The 20410-nt window shown below is 38.1% G+C and overlaps 2 protein-coding genes across 5 annotated transcripts in view; one reads left to right on the forward strand and one right to left on the reverse strand.

Moving 5' to 3' along the window:
* The window catches only part of LOC103460288 (uncharacterized), a 71839-nt gene that overhangs the window by 39422 nt on the left and 12007 nt on the right, over positions 1-20410 (reverse strand). The window contains exons 2-4 of one of the 3 annotated variants that reach the window (XR_014084562.1): positions 20257-20325; positions 17225-17348; positions 16872-17012 (exon numbers count right to left, since the gene is read on the reverse strand). The gene's annotated coding sequence lies outside the window, so the exon portion shown is untranslated. Of the gene's footprint in view, positions 1-16871; positions 17013-17181; positions 17349-20256; positions 20326-20410 lie in introns of those variants that run through there. The other 2 variants (XR_014084560.1, XR_014084559.1) reach the window with 2 other exon arrangements.
* Positions 728-9336, forward strand: LOC103460290 (coxsackievirus and adenovirus receptor homolog). Of its 2 annotated transcripts, none has more exons than XM_017303247.2 (3): positions 728-830; positions 8230-8565; positions 8665-9336. In XM_017303247.2, exons 1-3 carry the CDS (start codon positions 770-772, stop codon positions 8754-8756), a joined length of 489 nt encoding a protein of 162 aa, XP_017158736.2. In that variant the 5' UTR covers positions 728-769; the 3' UTR covers positions 8757-9336. The 2 variants fall into 2 exon arrangements, with proteins under 2 accessions (XP_017158736.2, XP_017158735.2); XM_017303246.2 differs by lacking the exon at positions 728-830 and adding an exon at positions 7687-7810.

Below are 20410 nucleotides of genomic sequence, written 5' to 3' on the forward strand. Positions count from 1 at the left end.
TTTCGACTTCTCCTATTTTCTTCTTAATTTCTTTTGACACCCCTATTGGGCTGATTTTCTCCTGCCCTTCCTCATTCTTAAGTTTCAGAATTACTTTAAATTTCTCATTCACTACTTTTCTCCCAACTACCCTCTCCTCCTCTGAACTGCTTCCTTCTAGATCCCGTTTACTTCCTTGACTTTCTCTGACTTCCTTTCCGTCATGTAAATTAATCTTCCTCTCCCTCTTCCCACTGGCGTCCACCCTTCATATTCCCCTTCTTCTTCAATACTTATCTCCATTTCCATCCGGACCATTCACATACCAGTTTATGCCATGAACCGCTTTTTCCACCATCCAATTTTTGTGTGGTTTTGATCTTTCGTTCAAAATTATCCTCCTCCTTCTTCCGTGTTGCAGCGTCCGTCTCCAACTTTCAATCTCAGCGGGTCCTCTGACGACAGCCGTCTTCCGCCTCCTCCCCCGAGGTCGAGAACCATCCTACACAAGAAGGAGGTAATTAAGCCGTTTGATTCAGGTGTTTTGTACCTGTGGCGCATCTAAAAGCTGCAGGACGGCGGCCCTTCAGGACTGGAGTTTGACACCCTGGCTTAGAGTATCAATTATGTCGCATGAACTGATCAGTAGATTACTGCGAGGCAACGCAAAAGAAAAACAATCCCCATGTCCCCTGGAGGCCTCCGTATAACCTACGTCAGTCCATGACCCACGTGACTTCCGCATTTCACTCCATATACCGTTACAGCTAATACCGCTTATGTTATAGAAATGGTTTCATTAATGATCACTTTGTTCTGGACTCTGTGTATCAGCTCAGTTTCTGCTGAAGGTGAGTTTTAATCCGCCTTCATTCGAACTAACGATTCTCAGAAACTGTTAGTTTAAAGTCAAAAGACGAGCAGGAAACTCCCGGATGATCAGCGATGACTTTCATAGTTAGCTAGCAGTTGGACGCACATAGAGTAGCGAAACACTTTTAACAATAATAACGCATGAAGATCACTAGTACAGATATTTATTATTTTTACAAACATCGAGATTCAACTGGTTGAGACTTTAAGCCGTTATCTCTGACTTCCTGGTAAAGGAGGCGGAGCTTCTGGGAAAATATCGGGTTGATCCAAGTTTACACAAAATAAATGTAATTTTCACAACTGTAATTATAAGTTTATAACCTTTAATGAAAGCTTGGAGACGCTGTGGACGGTTCAGTGAAACAGTTTATCAGTCAGTAGATCCTCATCAGAGGTTTATGGACATGATCAGATCCACACCAGGCTGGAGTCAAGAACCTGACTGATAAACTAAAACACACTCTGGTTCTGATCCGGTGTTACAGACCAACTGGTACCGAGACCAACTGGCAACGCAGATGTTTGTAAAGGATAGGTGGCTGAGTGGATGCCTGGTTAAAATGCTGCTAACTTAACAAAACCGTTTACAGAACGCCGCTATAAATACGACTTAAAGAATATATTGATGTTGCCACATGTTAAATTTTAAAGGTCCAGATAATCTGAAGTACTAAAACCTGTTCTAGTAGACTAGTGACGTAAAGTGAGCCATCTTGTTCACAAGGAGGCGTCCTCACTTCCTGTTTCTGACCAATCAGCTGTTGTCTGATTGGTCAGAAGTTTTTTCCTATACAGAAATTAGCTCAGACAGCAATGTTGATACTTTTCTTCCACTAGTGTGCTTCCACTTTTTTCTGTATATTCAAGAGGTAAAATACTTTTCAGTAGCATTAATCTAAATATGTATATTTGTACAATTTTCTCTAATAATTAGACCATCATATGGCTAAAAACCCTTGGATGGAAATGTTGTCATTGTCTACGTAGGAAATGATAATCTTCATTTCATCTTCATGATTATTTCATTAAAAACCAAACAGAGCATGCAGGAAGCAGGAGGGTTGATCTATACCAGCTGATCTATTCTATGTAGAGACCAGATCAGGTTTTTCCTGCCGATACCGATCACCCATGAGGGCCGATCACCGATACCGATCACATAATTATTATTATTTTTATCATAAGCCCTACCGGTTACATTATGTGGAAAAAGGAACCATAAATTCACCTTAATTTAGACAAAAACTTGTTTTTAATAACTTTTTCCAAGAAGAAAACTAAACAAAACAGGCATTGTGCAAATTGTCCTGCTATCAGTAAAACTATCTTTAACAGACTGAAAACATATGGAGGCTCTGAAGAGGCTAAATAATGCAAAGAGCCAAAATAAAACCTCTCAACATTGCCAAAAGATTCAAGTATAAAACTTAACATTCAAAGGCAAATACAGGATCCATTACAATAAACAATCCAGAGTTACTGAATGAAAACTTCCTGTTAGCATGGCGGCTAGCTGATTACTGCTAGCTCTGAGTGGCTGTTTCTGACTGAGCAGAGTAATTATGCAGAGCAGGGAGGAGATCGATTATTTTTTAGAGATCATCTGTCTCATGTTAGGACAGCGAAAGTTTTAATACGTATGTAAAATGTATTTTAGATGCTGCAGCTTTAAGCAGAGGTTCGGTGTGAGAGTCACTACCAGGTGGAGCAGAAGCGGCGCTCCGTCTGTGAAATATTACTACCTGTAGCGTAGCAGCGGTTCAACAGCGAGAGCAGAACCAGCGTCTTACATCGCAGCTCCAAGACTTAAATCATTTTGCGGGTTATTTGTTTAGCTTTCTGACCGTCATGCTAATCCGGGTGAGTGTTTGTAGCTGTGCTGCTTTACCTGCTATCTGATCCTCCATATGTCTTTTTACTGCAGTGAGCCTCAATGTAGCCAAACTCCGTCAAGTATGGAATTAAGAATTAAAGCCTTTAAGGTATTAAAACTTAACCCAATTTATATGAACTTAATTGATTATAAAAGGAAGCAAGCAGTAGTTAGGAGGACTATAAAGAAAGCTAAGAGAGATTATTGGAGGACATTTTGTAGTACAATAGGGAGAGATACAAAAGTTGAGAAGATTTGGAAAGTAATTAAAAAAATGAATGGAATTAAAAAAGAGTTTAATTACCCTGTATTAAAAGAAGAGAATATGGATATAATTAGAGATGAGGATAAAGTGGAGGTATTGGCAAGATCGTTTAGTAAGATACATGGTACAAATAACATTAGCGAAGAAGGAAAAAAGGGAAGAGAAAATACTGTCCTTAAGTATAAAAATTTAATGGAGAGTGAAGAAGAGATAAATAATTTTTTGAATGTTGAATTTACCAAAGTGGAATTAAATCGTGTGCTTAAAAAGACCAAAAATACGGCGCCAGGTAACGATAACATTTGGTATAGAATGATAAGTCAACTAAGTGATAAATCAAAAGTTATAATATTAAAACTATTTAATAAAATCTGGGAGGAGGGAAAATTACCAGAGTTATGGAAGGAATCTATTATAGTACAGATAGCTAAACCAGGAAAAGATCATTCAAAACCAGAAAGTTATAGGCCAATAGCATTAACTTCAAACTCATGTAAAATAATGGAAAAATGATTAATAATAGATGAGTGTATTATTTAAATAAAAAGGGATGTATTTCTAATTATCAAAGTGGTTTTCGTAAAGGGAGGAGCACTAATGACCCAACGTTACGTCTTGAGCATGAAGTAAGAAGAGCTCAAGTGTAGTGGCTGTATTTTTTGATATTGAAAAAGCATATGATATGATGTGGGTAGAGGGTTTATTAATTAAATTATACAAATTGGGGATTAAAGGAAAAATATATGAATGGATTAAAGACCTTCTAACAAACAGGAAATTACAGGTAAAAATTGGAGAGGTAGTTTCAGGTAAATATGTAGTGGAAAATGGTACGCCACAGGGAGCATTATGAGTCCTTTACTGTTTTCTGTGATGATTAATGACATATTTAAAAATATTGGAAGGGATATGGGATGCTCACTCTTCACAGATGATGGAGCCATATGGAAAAGAGGGAAGAACATGGAGTTTATAGGGAAAAAATACAAAAGGTCATTGTTGATATAGAGCTGTGGGCATTGCAATGGGGATTTAAATTCTCAGGGGATAAAAAGAAAGTAATTGTTTTTTCTCAAAAAAAAAAATAAACAAGGTAATAGAATTAAAGTTATATAATCAAAAAATTGAACAGGTAAAGAGTATAAAATTTCTGGGGTTGTGGTTTGATGAGAAATTAAAGTGGAGTATCCACATCCAAAAGATTATAGATAAATGTAAGAAAAAATGAATATATTAAGATGTTTGGCTGGTAATGATTGGGGGGGCAGACAGACGAGCGTTAAAACAGATTAATACAGGGATGATAAGATCGGACCTTGATTTTGGATGTTTAGTTTACAGGTCAGCAGCTAAAACTCATCTGGATAAATTCAACACCAGGCATTAAGATTATGTACGGGAGCTTTCAAAACAACGCCAACAACAGCATTAGATGTAGAAATGGGAGAAATGCCACTAGATCTGAGGAGATCTAAATTATTATTATTATTAATTATTGGTTAAATTTGATGGGGCATAAATGTGAACATCCAACCCGGGAAATTTTAAAATCATGCTGGGAAAAGGAAAAGAAAGAGATGAGGAGTTATGGATGGAAAATTGGAAAAGACGTTAAGGAATTTAAAATGGAAACTTTAGAAATTAGTCAAACAGATCCAATATCAGTTATACCACCCTGGATGCTGCCAGTCGATTTGTCCTTAATGGTTAAGAAACAAGACAAATCTAATGGTATAGATAGATACTCAGTGCAATCACATTTAAATGATTACTGTTGTTATGTCCACATTTATACAGATGCATCAAAAATTGAAGGAAAAATAGGAATAGCATGTGCAATTCCAGAATTCAATTTGAATGTAGGGAAGCGAATTACGGATGGATTATCAATCTATACAGGAGAAATGTGAGCTATTCTATTGGCTTTACAATGGATTGAGGAAATAAAACCAATGCAAGCAATAATTTGCTCTGATTCAAGCTCGGCTTTAACAAGCATAAAATATTATAGTACGGATTGTGGGAGAGACATATTATTAGAAATATATCATGATTACAAAATATGGGGTTAGTAGTTACATGTGTGGGTTCCAGCACATTTAGGGTTTAGGTAGGAAACGAGAAAGCCGATAAAATGGCAAAGAAGGCAATTCATAGTCCCATCAGTTTTACAGTTAAGACGAGTAAGTCTGAAGGGAAAAGTAAAGCTAAAGAACAGCTGATGAAAATATGGCAAAGAAGGTGGATGAAGGGGAAACAGGAAGATGGTTTATAAGATTCCGAAGGTTGTAGGAAGGAAAAGAAAAGGAAGAAGAAACAGGAAGGAGGATAGAATAACAACAAGATTAAGGTTTGGTCACACAGGGCTTAATTATTCACTTTTCAATATCCAGAAGCATAAAACTGGAAAGTGTGAGTATTGTGAAAAGTTTGAAACAATAGAGCATGTTTTTTTAGAGTGTTATAAATATGAAGAAGATAGAAGATATATGTTGAGAATGTGAAGAGATTAAAGAAAGGTTCAATTTAACAGAATTTTTGAGGAGAGAATTGGGAAGCAAACATATTCAAATAATTATTCAATTTCTTAAAAAAACAAGGTTATTTCATAGAATTTGATTAGGGCAGGATGGCAGAGAATGTGTTAAGAACAAAGAATGGTATAAAAAACTATATGCAATTAGGGTAATATAAGTAGGTATGTATGTGTGTTAGATTAGTCAGAAGCATAAAGTAAGGATTATGTATGAAGTGAAAGTTTATAGATCATCACGAGCCACACTCCGTACCAGTCAGTAGCAAACATTCAGTAATGCTACTGCTCTAAGCCATTTCTACGGTGGCCGGCGCACTTTCTGCTTTAATACAAGCTTATAAGGTTTTTCCATGGACTATTGAGTTATTATCGCAGGTAATCAGTCATCTGATTGTCTCTGTTGGTCTGAATGGTTTAAAGAGCTGCTTTCAGTCCGTCTGAGCCTTAACAGACATAAACATGCAGTAAATAAATCCATTTTCAATCAGTTTTCTGCACCAAAGAGTTAATAATAATAAACATGTTTTATTATTATAAAACACAGCAAACTGATGGTGTTAGAGCCTCACTGGGTTAACTGGGAATCTCATCTGTATCAATCAACTCCAAACCTCTTTGTTCTGTCACAATTATCGATTTATTTAATTTTTATTTTCATGCTCCAAACTTTGCGAGGACTGACCACCCCGCTCACGCCAGTCTCCTTCCCATTCATACGTCATGACGTCACGCCCACATCGACACGCCCACCACCAGGTGCCGCTGCTCCTGTCATATCAATAATTACTGATTTCATTCATATGGCTCTTATACGGACCCGGAGAAAAATGAAACATAATCATGCATAAAGAAAATAATAGTAAGAATTGTGGTATATGTGCCAGATGTTACAGTGAATTAACATGATAAATAATCCAAAATTCCAAGTTGATTAAAGCCCAAATTGTTGTTTTGCTTTTTGATTACCTGAAGGATGAATTGTAGATATATAAAGTTTAAGTTCATTCAAAAAAATTGAAAAGTCTGGTTATTTCCTCAAAAAATTATTCATGTAGGTGAAATTTAGCCTTAATAATTAATAAATTGATAAAGAAACTCTTCAAATTCATTTTATCATTTTGTTGAAATCCAAACAAGATATTTTCCCAAATATAACTGAAAGCCTACTGATAGTTTTGAGTCAACAAAGTTACAAAAATGTTGCCAAAATACTTTATTAAACAACCAGAACAAACGAGTGACCGACTGGGCAAACAGTTTACATCAATGTTAGAGTTGATCTTCTGTAGATGAACTTTAACAGGACAGATTCACTGTACGAGTTTAAAAGACAATCTTTTACCTGGTTAGTGAGGAGAAAGTGATTTGGGAGCAGCCAGGTAAATTTCCAGGACATATTAATATGAAAGTGATTCCAATATGGTACAACTACAGGAGCAGAGGTCACTTCCCTCTGGAACAGGGATCTAATCGACTGTCAGCTTCTGTCTCAATAACATACACATTTCTGTAGAAATGGCACCTAAAACTTTAGCATTTTCTCCAGAAGAGACAGGAAAATTTAACTTGGAGAGAAATTAAAGAAGTTAAAGAAAGAAGTTAAACAACTGGTCAACAAGAATTATGCTGGGAGCAAACCAGGAATCAAAATATAAAGTTTCCTTCTTACATAAAATGTCCTTATTGTTTTAAATTAAATACTGGAGGAGAGAAGTTGTGTAACGTCTGAGTAACCAGGACAAACAGGCCTGATGAAAGTTAGAGAGTCTGGTTGGGAGTTTTATCAAGATTACAAACTAAAAAGAAATTCAGACCACCAAACTTAGAAAAAATATAGAAAGGTATAATATTCCAGAAAGACGTTGCTGGAGAATAAAAAAATTGACGTATAAAATGTATTTTAAAAGAATTATTCAAAATAGAGAATGATAAACAATTAAGTTAATCAAAAAAGCATTTTCATCTGTAGCAACATTGACATGTCACTATAAACTGGTTATGGCCATCAGTGGCCCTGCACAGTGGTGCAGTCGGTAGAGCTGTTGCCTTGCAGTAAGAAGATTCTGGGTTCGATTCCCGGCCTGGGTCTTTCTGCATGGAGTCTCTGAGCACGGTGGGTTTTCTCCGGGTTCTAACCCACGTCAGTCCATGACCCACGTGACTTCTGCATTTCACTCCATATACCGTTACAGCTAACACTGCATACAGATTATAGAAATGGTTTCATTAATGATCCCGTTGCTCTGCTGGACTCTGTGTATCAGCTCAGTTTCTGCTGAAGGTGAGTTTTAATCCGCCTTCATTCTAACTAACGATTCTCAGAATCTGTTAATCCAGAGACAAAAGACGAGCAGGAAACTCCCGGATGATGTCATGATGACTTTCATAGTTAGCTAGCAGTTGGACGCACATAGAGTAGAAAAACACTTTTAACAATAATAACACATGAAGATCATCAGTACAGATATTTATTATTTTTACAAACATCGAGATTAAACTGGTTGTGACTTTAAGCCGTTATCTCTGACTTCCTGGTAAAGGAGGCGGAGCTTCTGGGAAAATATCGGGTTGATCCAAACTTTACACAAAATAAAAGTGTTTTCACCAACTGTAATTATAAGTTTATATCCTTTAATGAAAGCTTGGAGACGATGTGGTCCGCAGCACGGTTCAATAAAACAAATGTTTCCTCTTCTACAGACATCACGGGTTACTCTGAACAGAACGTCTCTCTGCCATGTACAACTACTGAGAACAAACCCGTCGTTGCTGTGGAGTGGATCAGAACCGATCTGCAGGATGAGTTTGTTCTTCTGTACAGAGACGATCAGATTGATCCAGAAAACCAGCACCCGTCATTCAAGAACCGAGTGGATCTGGCAGACAGACGGATGAAGAATGGAGACGTGTCTCTGGTTCTGATGAACCTGACGACTAACGATACCGGGACATATGAATGTCGAGTTCAGAGTGAAGGAAGCCTGGATGCTAAACTGATCAGAACCATCAACCTGCAGGTTTCTCTTCATCCTCCAGGTGAGAGTTTGTCTCTGGATCAGAACCATCAGCTTCCTGGTTCTGGACCTCAGATCAGATCATTTGTTAAACTAATTATAATTCTGTCTTTGTCTGCAGGGGACAAGAACTCAGCGAACCAGGTTGGATCCATTGGACTGATGGTCTGGTTTTATCTCTGCTGCTGCTGGTGTTTTATTTCTAACCTATAGAAAACAACCAGCTTGCTTAAGGAAGAAAACCTCAGATTCTCCAGTTGATCTATAGATGAATCAATGTCTTAATTCTGTGGACATAATTTGCATCAGATTATTGCTGCTGTTTTCTAATCTATCAGCATGGACTGATTTCCTCCTGCAGTCTGTTTCCTCTCTGTTCTGATGGTTCAATCAATCACAGCAGATCAACCTCTGATCTCATCAACCATGACTTAATTATTATAAAACAACTTTACCTGAACCATAAACTCTGGACTGAAAAGCTTTATATCAGTGTTATCCATTTTGTAATTTTATACAGTTGTATTAATTATTAGATTTATCTTTTTATGATCAAGATGTTCTCACCTGAAACGTTAGCTGGAGAGGCACCAGCACCTCCTGACCCACTAGGGACAAGGGTGTTAGAAGATGGATGGATGTGAAATGTCTGTTAATTTGTTTAGTTTACTGTTTCATGTAAAAGAGCAGGAACCTGATCTATAGTTTCAGTTTTATTAATGTCTCTGATCAGAGGATCAACACAAAGGATTGTTTCATTTTATCTCAATAAACTTTAACTTGATTCCTCTGATTTACTGTCAATTATTGATTTGCTTCAGATATTAGCTGAAACTATATTGTTTTTAATGAGTTTAATAGATTTTATATTTAAATGTGATGAAAGAAAATAACTTATTTAATGTTTTATTCCACTGGAAATGAATATCACATATTTCCTTCCTCATCAAAGCCCAAAAAGGAACAGCAGATAGAAAACAAGCATCCATCTGCATGGATCTCTGGATGGGTAAAACTATCTCATGTCTGTTTAATTTGTTTAGTTTACTGTTTCATGTAAAAGCAGGAACCTGATCTGTAATTATTGAACTCGGCTGAAGCCCAGTTCAATAATTTAATAAAAACATCCAGAAGCTGTCAGGTTGGTCCAAAACTCAATTTATATTTGACTGATCAGCTGCAGTTTGTTAACATCCTTAACTTTTTGGTTTGGATTCTTTAAATATGTCTCCAAATTCAACCAAAAATAAAGCATCCAACTATTTTCTAATCAGACATTAAGAAATTCAGAACCAAATTTATTTCCTTTTGGCCCCAAAGCAAAATAAATCACTTCAAGCTCATAAATGTTCAGTTTGAAATCAGGTCACAATTTTTGAATCAACACTGAGCTGACTGATCATCTGTTTTTCAGATTATATAATCTGCTCCTTTGTTGTCATGGGAACAGATTATACTCTGTCAGCTGGTTGTAAACCTGATAAAAGCCTCAAAGCATCAGGCTCAGCTGCTGCAGCTGCACAGGTCAGGGATATCTGAAGATGTTATTTACATATTTTATAAATTCTCTATTACATAAGGTACTTGAATATTAAACATTTATTTCATGGTACATTTAATTGATGATTTAAAGATGCTTTATTTATGTGTTTTTGTCCCCTTTGGGCCTCCATACCTCAGAGTTGTACATGTTGATAAGATGTTTTTATAATCTGTAAATTAAAAATGGAAGTGATGAGATGTGATGAGAAATCCATCAGGAGAGAAAATGTCAGGAATGTGGATTGGAAAATAAAGAGATTAAGAAATTGTTTTTTAGCAAGATTGTAGTTTCAAAATGTTGGTCAAAGTGAGATTTTAATCTCTTCATTCTCAGTGAACCTGTGTAAAGATATAAAACTATAAAACCTCATAATGAAACCCAGAATGTTTAGTGACATTTTATTTTTGCTTCTTTCTAACAAAAAGCTTTAAATCTGGACCAGGAACCGCCTGCATCAGTTTGTTCTGGGTGGATTGTTTCTGGTTCTCCAGATTAATGTTGATCTGTAATCTGAGCTCTGACTTCCTGGTAGATGGGAGGAGGGATTATTGTTAAAATACGGGGTTATAAATAAATAAATGAGTTTCTCACTGTAAGTTTCAGTTAAAGCACAGAAACAAAGTGAACCTCAGCAGAACTCAGAGCTTTCAGATCCGTTTACAGTCAGCAGATTCACATCAGAGGAAGTTTGAGGTTCTGAGTCATTTACGGGTTTAACAGAAACGATGAAGCACTAAGGTTCAAAAACAAGAAGTGATTAAAATATTTATGATTAATGAATATAAAATAGGGGGCTGCACAGTGGTGCAGTGGGTAGAGCTGCTGCCTTGCAGCAAGAAGGTTCTGGGTTCGATTCCCGGTCTTTCTGCATGGAGTCTCCATGTTCTCCCTGTGCATGGTGGGTTTTCTCCAGGTACTCTGGTTTCCTCCCACAGTCCAGAAACATGACTGTCAGGTTAACTGGTCTCTCTAAATTGCCCCTAGGTGTGTGTGCATGGTTGTGTGTCTCTGTGTTGCCCTGCGACAGACTGGTGACCTGTCCAGGTGACCCCGCCCCTCGCCCGGCACGTTAGCTGGAGAGGCAGCAGCAACCCTCCCGACCCCACTGAGGGAAAAAGGGTGCAAGAAAATGGATGGATGGATGAATATAAAATAGTGTGTTAGAGTCTCAACTCTAATCCAGGTTGATTTAAACCAACCAACCAAAAATAAATATATTAACATTAATGATCAGATTAATAAGATAAACCAAACATAAAGACTGAATATCATGTTTATGACCAACAATCACGACTTCATCCCAACATTAAAGATCATAAACGCAGAAACTGACCTGCAGATTCATCATTTATTAAAGACATTAATGAAGCTTTAAAGTTCCTCCAATGAGCCGATGGTCACTGACAGAGAGGCTGGTGATGATTTATTAATAAAAACAGAGAAGAAGAAGAACTGAGCAGAGAATCCAGAGAAGAAGAAACAAAAACCAGGAGTTTAAATAACTGCAGAGAAAATGAAGTGATGAACAGCAGGAGGTTAATTACAGGGTAACCAGAGAGCAATGAAAGGAGAGACTCAGCATGGAGACTGAACAGAACCAGAACCAGAACCACACTGTAAAACCACATCAGTTATATTTACTACAGCAGCTCATCTGGGACGTTTAGATTTTACTCATTAAAAACCAAACAAATCAAACTCTACATAAAACATTGTGTTGAAAATCATCCATTAATAAAGATCTTATGGTTCTAGAAGGTTTATGAGTTTATCAGTATTTGGTTCTCATGTTTATTAGGAATCTGAATTATTAAATAGATATTAGAACCATAATCAATCTGTTTATTTTAAATATTACACAATAATTGCATTTTACTTTTTTCTTTTCATAAAGACGACAATTCAATTTATTTCTCAGAAATGTCTTGCAGAAATAATGTCAAAGTAATAAATATGTAAAGTTGAGTAAACATTAAATCAGGTTAACTTTAATGTCTCTCTGCTACTTTCTCCTGCTGCTCTAATATTTATTATCTGCTGTTATTTCTGTATTTTCTCCTGACCAGGTGTTGGTTTTTCACAACATGTGGAAACATGAAGCAAAACCATCAAAGATCCAAACTTCAAAATGCAGCAGAAGAAAAATGTTAAAACCTGACAAAAAGCTGTGATCACAGAAAATAGAAGCAAAAACCAAGAAAACAGAAAAAAGCTGAAGCAGAAAGTTTTCAATAAAACATTTTCAGACACAAACAGCTGAGAGTTTTATCAGAACCTCAGGAAATAATAAAACTTTTAACTGAACTTCAGTTTGGATACAAGAAGGAATCAGAGACATTCAAACTTTATGAAGATCTGAGAGATATCAGCTTTGAATTTCATCTAAAATGACTAAAATAATGAAACCCTGAGGGTTGAACATGTTCCATAAATCATCTATTGGTTGATCTACATATTGATCAGGATCAGATTCATTAATTCTGATATAAAATAAACATTTTGAGTCAAAACTGAATTATTTCTGACTAAATTCAGCCCTGCAGCCTGAAGGAGGAGCGGCTGCAGGAAGCTGAAGGTCAGACTGGCTGTTTGTTTCTGACAGAGCAGGTTGGACATTATTGATCATCTATTCAGTAAATTATTGATCATTATCAGTTCGATCGGCTCCAGATAACATGTAAAACCAGCAGCAAAGAGGAAACTGACCTGCAGCGTTTCATGGTGACCCTGATCTCCTGACTCTCCTCCACGTTGCCAGGTTTGACTCTGTCCTCAAGGTCGCTCTGCACTCTGTGACCCAGCAGCTCTGACTCCGCCCACTCACAGGTGGAGCTGCTGCCAGGTGAGCAGCTCAGGTTCAGGTAGAGACACGCAGAAGACAAACATCCAGGAATGTTTCAGTTCACAGCAGAGAAAAGATGGTGAAACAGAAACAACATCAGTGATTTAATCAGAGAAAAACTCAGTTATTGGTTTCAGATTGATTCTGATCACCTGGGAATGATTCACTGAGGAATCTGAAGATCATAAACTGGAGCTGGGAGGAGAAAACTGGAGAATATCTGAAGATATCAGAATAAAATAGAAATATTCTGTTTAATTACAGTTTTTAATTTAAATATCTGAGTTAATAACATTTATTCTCCACATCTGTTTGCTGCCAACAATAAAAACAAGTTTGATTCTTAAATTTCTTCTTCTTCAGTGATTTTAACTAAATTAAGTTCAGATTCAGTGAAGAAAAAAACATTTAGCTTAAAGTTTAAATGAATCAGTAACTGATTCCTCAGATGACCTTTGACCTGCTGGGTAAACTTTAACTCTCCTGTTTCTGATCGACTCCAACACTCAGACTAAACGTCTCATTTCATCATTTAAGCTTCATTTGTTGTAAAATTATTTATTCTCTGGAATAAAACTAACAGTTCATGTTTTAACTGTAAATATCTGATCAATAATCAGATGAAATCTGATTTATATTTTATTTAATGTTTTACTCCCTTATTTTCTAAAATATTAATTTAGTTCTTCCTTCTTTTCTTGAACGTCTCATTTCTAAGAGGAAGATTTTAGATTAATGAGTTTCTTCTTCTGTGATTTTTCTAAAGTTCAATAAACATATTGATGGAAAATCTTCATTAGTTCAGTAAATTATTATCTGGAGGATTAAATAAAGTAACTTCACATGTTGAACTGATTTAGTTTGTTTAATATTCATAAAGCTGCAGCAGAAAGAGAGACAGGAAGTCTTTTATTGTGAAATCTCTGATTATCTGATGCTGAAATTATGAATTTTCAGCATCAAAAACTAATCATTGTTCAGATTAGGTATAAAAATAACAGTTTAAAGTTTACTGTACACCCTTGTCTTCCCGCCTTTATGGTGTAAATTTATAAAAGCCATCATGCAGAAGCTTCAGGTCACTTATCATGACTTCCTGATGAATCTGCTGAAGAAACCAGGTTCAGCTGTGCAGTCAGATGTTCAGTAACATGTCAGGATGAGAAACTTGATATATAAGTTTATACGTCGTCTGTGCAGCTCAATGATCAGATTTAGTGTCATGTTTTCACATCCTTCTCTCAGTGCGCTAAGATGCCAGTCGGCTTTGTGGAAACATTAGTATGCAAAAGTTTTATTTTTACATGTGTTGTTGTGTATCATGTCTTTGTGGACCATGAGTCTATTTAAATAAACACATCATCACAGTAATCATTGTTGTCATTATTAATAATCTATAATCAAACAGCAGCAGGTCAGGGTTTAGTTTATGGAAAAATATAAAGTAAAATCTAACTTTCTTGTATTTATTTTTATAATCTTGTTATAAATCCATCAGTATTTCCCTGTAAGTATATTATGACATCATATTTTAATAAATTGTTCATGTTTACAGGATTCACTCACCTGTATCAGTGAATTGTTCTGTTACATTTCATTCATCTGAACTTGTTTTGAATACATATAAAGTTTCTCTGTACTGTACTGACCCCTCCCCTCTTTACCTGAGCAGGTGTGACCTCTGACCTCTCCTGCTGCTGATGTGAAGAGGGAAACATTCAGATCTGAACTTGTCTGAGTTTGTCTGTCTGAGACATGCAGCCTGATGCAGGAATGAAGGAGATCGCCATGGAAACCAGAACGAGTCTGGACCAGTTTAGGACTGGTTCTGATCTGGTTCTGGTCCGGTTCTGATCCGGTTCTGCTGCAGACACCACAGGTTACAGTGTAAAGATGAGGAGGAAGAGAAGATCTGACTGAAAGTTTCTGCTGTTTCTGTAAAAGAACATTTTAACATTTAGCATCTGAGTCAATACTTTGACTTTATTCTAATACTTTTATACTTTAAGCTGTAATTTAATGTATTTATTCATTATTACAGTTCAGCCTAACACTCCATCATAGGAGGCGCTGATTCGATTAGTAAAGATACTTCACTGTTTTTATCAAAACGTTTCTCAAAGAAAACATAATTATTATAAACCAAGCAAGCCTGATATTATGTTTTACATTCGATAAAATGTTAAGAAAATATTTGCATTTTAAATTGATGACGGTTTAAGGCCTTTTGTTGTAATTCAGAGTCTCACCACCAGGTGGAAGCACCACTTAACGTGAAAGAGGGACAACAGAAATGCTGATTAATATCTTTTATGTTTTCTTTTTTAAGTTTTTATAAAAGTAAATTTACTAAACTTTAGCAGGTTTTGGTTTCTCATGTAACAAATAATCTGACATAAAAATGAGAAAGTAAAACAATCAGAAAGTAAAACAGTAAAACACTGAATAACCAGGAGATCCTCTGGGTCGTGTGCTCGGTCCTTTGCTGTTTACTCTGAATTAAACTTCACATCACATTTAGTGACGTTGTGACGTCAGCAATGTGTCTCCCAAAAGAAACTAAAATCTGGTTATGAATTTCAGAGAAAAGGCCTGAAACATCCAGACGGCTCCGTGGATCTGTTCTGGTTTCTCAACACAGTTTGCTGTCATGTGACCCCGGTGACCTTTTCAGAAAAATGTTTAAACATAACATCAGGTCCTCTGCTTCAGGAGGAGAAAAACATTAGTGGTTATGTCTGAAAAGATTTAAATAAACAGTTTAAACCAGATATTTATGTACTGTAAAAAATGTTTAAGTGGAAATAAGGAAAACCAGTTAACAATGTTGTCATAGGGTAAAACCTGAAACATGAGAACTGACGTGACTACTGGTTTAATAAAGAAACTCTGACTCTTTCAGTTGCCCACACACACACACGCACGCACGCACGCACGCACACACACACACACACACACACACACACACACACACACACACACACACACACACAGGTTGGGTTTAGGCATCCAACTAACCTTTATAAAATATTCAGTCTTATAGCACAGAGTAATCATATTACCATCTCATCCCCAGTGTAAGAGTTTGCAATTTACACACAATTCATGTGTGTAAACAGCGACACGTGAATTAGAAAGACACTGTAGTAATTAGCAGGACCTTCCGGCAGACAACCAATCAGAATGAGAGGTTGTGTGAATATTCATGAGGTCCTGCTATTACACAAACCTGCCATAGGGGGCGCTGTGGTGATACACAGATTATACACAAAATCAGGTTTATGTGTATTAACCGGACATCTCGTTTTTTTTGCATTTTTGGGGTTATTAGACCAATAGAAACCTTTCTACGCTTTTAGATTTTTGTCAAAATTAGCAGGACACCGCTCCTGTCCCGTTAATTCAAAATGTCCTGCTAGTGTTGTGTGTATTCTGACGAAATGTCCTTCTAAACCACATTTACCAACGCACACACACACACACAATGTTTGTCTGGCTATCTTTGTGGGGACTTTCCATTGACTTCCATTCATTTCTACAGCCTAAACCTGACCTTTACCCTTTTCCTAAGCCTAACCATCACATACCTAACCCTAACCCAAACTCAATTCATACCTTAGCCCTAAATCTGACCCCTGACCCAAAAACAGGGTTTCCCCTTGTGGGGACCAGAGCCTGGTCCCCACAAGGAGCACTTGGTCCCCACAACGTAGTATGTGTCAGGAAAATCGTCCCCACAAGGTATTACAAACAAATGCACACACACTCTGGTTTTCTGAAAGTTTCCACTGAAGCCTGTCTCAGTCTGCGTTTGTGGTTTATTGTTTTTGATGTGCTGGAAACCATCAGATCATTTCTGTCTGAAGCCTCAGAGACCAGAACGATCAACAACATAAAAATAATAATAATGAAAAACTTTAATAATCCACTGGAGAACAAACTGTGTGATGGAAACATTTTATTAAATGTCCAGAGAGATATAATGTTAAAGCTGATGATGGACTGAAGCAATAAAACAACTGAAGGTGAAGTGAAGAGGTGAAGCAGCAGCTGGAGGTCAGAGGTCAGATGATGTCCTGAACCTCTGGAAGAACAGATGAAACCCAGCAGCAGCAGGTCAGACATCAGATAAACATGAGAAACATAAAGTTATTAGATTAGAGCTCAGAGTTTTTACTGAATTCAAAACGTTTTTTCAGATGAAATAAAATCAGAATAAATCCGACGTGATTCATCAACTCGTCTCCATCTACCTGTCTGACGCCTTCTGGATCCACCACGGCTCTAGAAACATACGAGGTTCTGGACAGCAGCCGGGCTTCTGGACCAGAGGTTCTGTTCTCCTCACAGGCCGACCAGAACCGGACGGCTTCCTCTCTGACCTCTGACCTCAGGAACCGAGCCGAGGTTTCCGTCCCATCTGACAGAAGAGAGACGGAAACATTAAAACTCTGATTATCAATATCAGATCAATATCAAAGGCTGTGAAGAAAGTTCTGTTAGAGTCTGTTTGGGTCACAGAACCCAAACCTGGTCCAGGATCAGGTTCTAACACCTTGGAAAATGAAACTTATAACTTAGTTTATGTGAATTAAAGAAACATAAGCAAATATAAAAGCTCAGCATGAATTAAATCTCCTCCATTAATGAGTTTCTTTCATTAAACATATAAAACAATAATGTCTGCAGAAGATATCTGACTTCCTGTTTTCTGGTGTTTGTGGGTCAAAGGTCAGATCATACCGTCAGTCTCTGAGTGACAGGAAACGTTTTGATCAGAAACAGGAAGCTGGACGACCACAGAGCTGCTAGTCTGTTCAGCAGAACAACCACAGACTGCAGACAGAGACGGACCAACATGGCGGCTTGGTTCTGGTCCTACTGACTGTCACCATGGCAACAGATCACCTCATTCATTCCCACTGACTGTCACCATGGCAACAGATCACCTCATTCATTCCTACTGACAGTCACCATGGCAACAGATCACCTCATTCATTCCTACTGACAGTCACCATGGCAACAGATCACCTCATTCATTCCCACTGACTGTCAGACTGTCACCATGGCAACAGATCACCTCATTCATTCCTGTTGACAGTCACCATGGCAACAGATCACCTCATTTATTCCTGCTGACAGTCACCATGGCAACAGATCACCTAATTCATTCCCAGTGACTGTCACCATGGCAACAGATCACCTCATTCATTCCCACTGTCTGTCACCATGGCAACAGATCACCTCATTCATTCCCACTGACTGTCACCATGGCAACAGATCACCTCATTCATTCCCACTGACTGTCAGACTGTCACCATGGCAACAGATCACCTCATTCATTCCTACAGACAGTCACCATGGCAACAGATCACCTCATTCATTCCTACAGACAGTCACCATGGCAACAGATCACCTCATTCATTCCTACTGACATTAACCATGGCAACAGATAACCTCATTCATTCCTACTGACTATCACCATGGCAACAGATAACCTCATTCATTCCTACTGACTATCACCATGGCAACAGATCAACTCATTCATTCCCACTGACAGTTACCATGGCAACAGATCACCTCATTCATTCCTACAGACAGTCACCATGGCAACAGATCACCTCATTCATTCCTACAGACTGTCACCATGGCAACAGATCACCTCATTCATTCCTACTGACAGTCACCATGGCAACAGATCACCTCACTCATTCCTACTGACAGTCACCATGGCAACAGATCACCTCATTCATTCCTACAGACAGTCACCATGGCAACAGATCACCTCATTCATTCCTACTGACAGCCACTATGGCAACAGATCACTTCATTCATTCCTACTGACAGTCACCATGGCAACAGATCACCTCATTCATTCCTACCGACTGTCACCATGGCAACAGATCACCTCATTCATTCCTACTAACAGTCGCCATGGCAACAGATCACCTCATTCATTCCTACAGACTGTCACCATGGCAACAGATCACCTCATTCATTCCTACAGACAGTCACCATGGCAACAGATCACCTCATTCATTCCTACTGACAGTCACCATGGCAACAGATCACCTCTTTCATTCCTATTGACAGTCACCATGGCAACAGATCACCTCATTCATTCCTGTTGACAGTCACCATGGCAACAGATCACCTCATTCATTCCTACTGACAGTCACCATGGCAACAGATCACCTCATTCATTCCTACTGACAGTCACCATGGCAACAGATCACCTCATTCATTCCTACTGACAGTCACCATGGCAACAGATCACCTCATTCATTCCTACTGACATTCACCATGGCAACAGATCACCTCATTCATTCCTACAGACAGTCACCATGGCAACAGATCACCTCATTCATTCCTACTGACAGTCACCATGGCAACAGATCACCTCATTCATTCCTACTGACAGTCACCATGGCAACAGATCACCTCATTCATTCCTACTGACAGTCACCATGGCAACAGATCACCTCATTCATTCCTACTGACAGTCACCATGGCAACAGATCACCTCATTCATTCCTACTGACAGTCACCATGGCAACAGATCACCTCATTCATTCCTACTGACAGTCACCATGGCAACAGATCACCTCATTCATTCCTACTGACAGTCACCATGGCAACAGATCACCACATTCATTCCTACTGACAGTCACTATGGCAACAGATCACTTCATTCATTCCTACTGACAGTCACCATGGCAACAGAGCACCTCATTCATTCCTACTGACAGTCACCATGGCAACAGATCACCTCATTCATTCCTACTGACAGTCACCATGGCAACAGATCACCTCATTCATTCCTACTGACTGTCACCATGGCAACAGATCACCTCATTCATTCCTGTTGACAGTCACCATGGCAACAGATCACCTCATTCATTCCTACTGACAGTCACCATGGCAACAGATCACCTCATTCATTCCTACTGACAGTCACCATGGCAACAGATCACCTCTTTCATTCCTACTGACATTAACCATGGCAACAGATAACCTCATTCATTCCTACTGACTATCACCATGGCAACAGATCACCTCATTCATTCCTACTGACAGTCACCATGGCAACAGATCACCTCATTCATTCCTACTGACAGTCACCATGGCAACAGATCACCTCATTCATTCCTACTGACAGTCACCATGGCAACAGATCACCTCATTCATTCCTACTGACAGTCACCATGGCAACAGATCACCTCATTCATTCCTACTGACAGTCACCATGGCAACAGATCACCTCATTCATTCCTACTGACAGTCACCTTGGCAACAGATCACCTCAGAAACATCATCATCATCCTCACCTTTGGTTCTCTGCTGATGAAGCTGAGTTATCTGGACGTCGCTGTATGTGACGTCATTTCCTTTATCAGCTGGAAGAAACAGAGATTACCCACAATGCACTGCTTCAGGAGGCGGCTCAGTTTTATGAGGAAATAGTTCAGTGATGGAGAGATA

Source organism: Poecilia reticulata, chromosome 18 (genome assembly GCF_904066995.2).
Source record: "Poecilia reticulata chromosome 18, P_reticulata-male-v2, whole genome shotgun sequence".
NCBI classification, from domain to species: domain Eukaryota; kingdom Metazoa; phylum Chordata; class Actinopteri; order Cyprinodontiformes; family Poeciliidae; genus Poecilia; species Poecilia reticulata.

Coding starts and splice junctions, on each gene's coding strand:
- LOC103460290 (XM_017303246.2), top strand. CDS start 7,747: ATGGTTTCATTAATGATCCCGTTGCTCTGCTGGACTCTGTGTATCAGC. Junction 7,811..8,229: donor CAGCTCAGTTTCTGCTGAAG/GTGAGTTTTAAT, acceptor CCTCTTCTACAG/ACATCACGGGTTACTCTGAA. Junction 8,566..8,664: donor GGTTTCTCTTCATCCTCCAG/GTGAGAGTTTGT, acceptor CTTTGTCTGCAG/GGGACAAGAACTCAGCGAAC.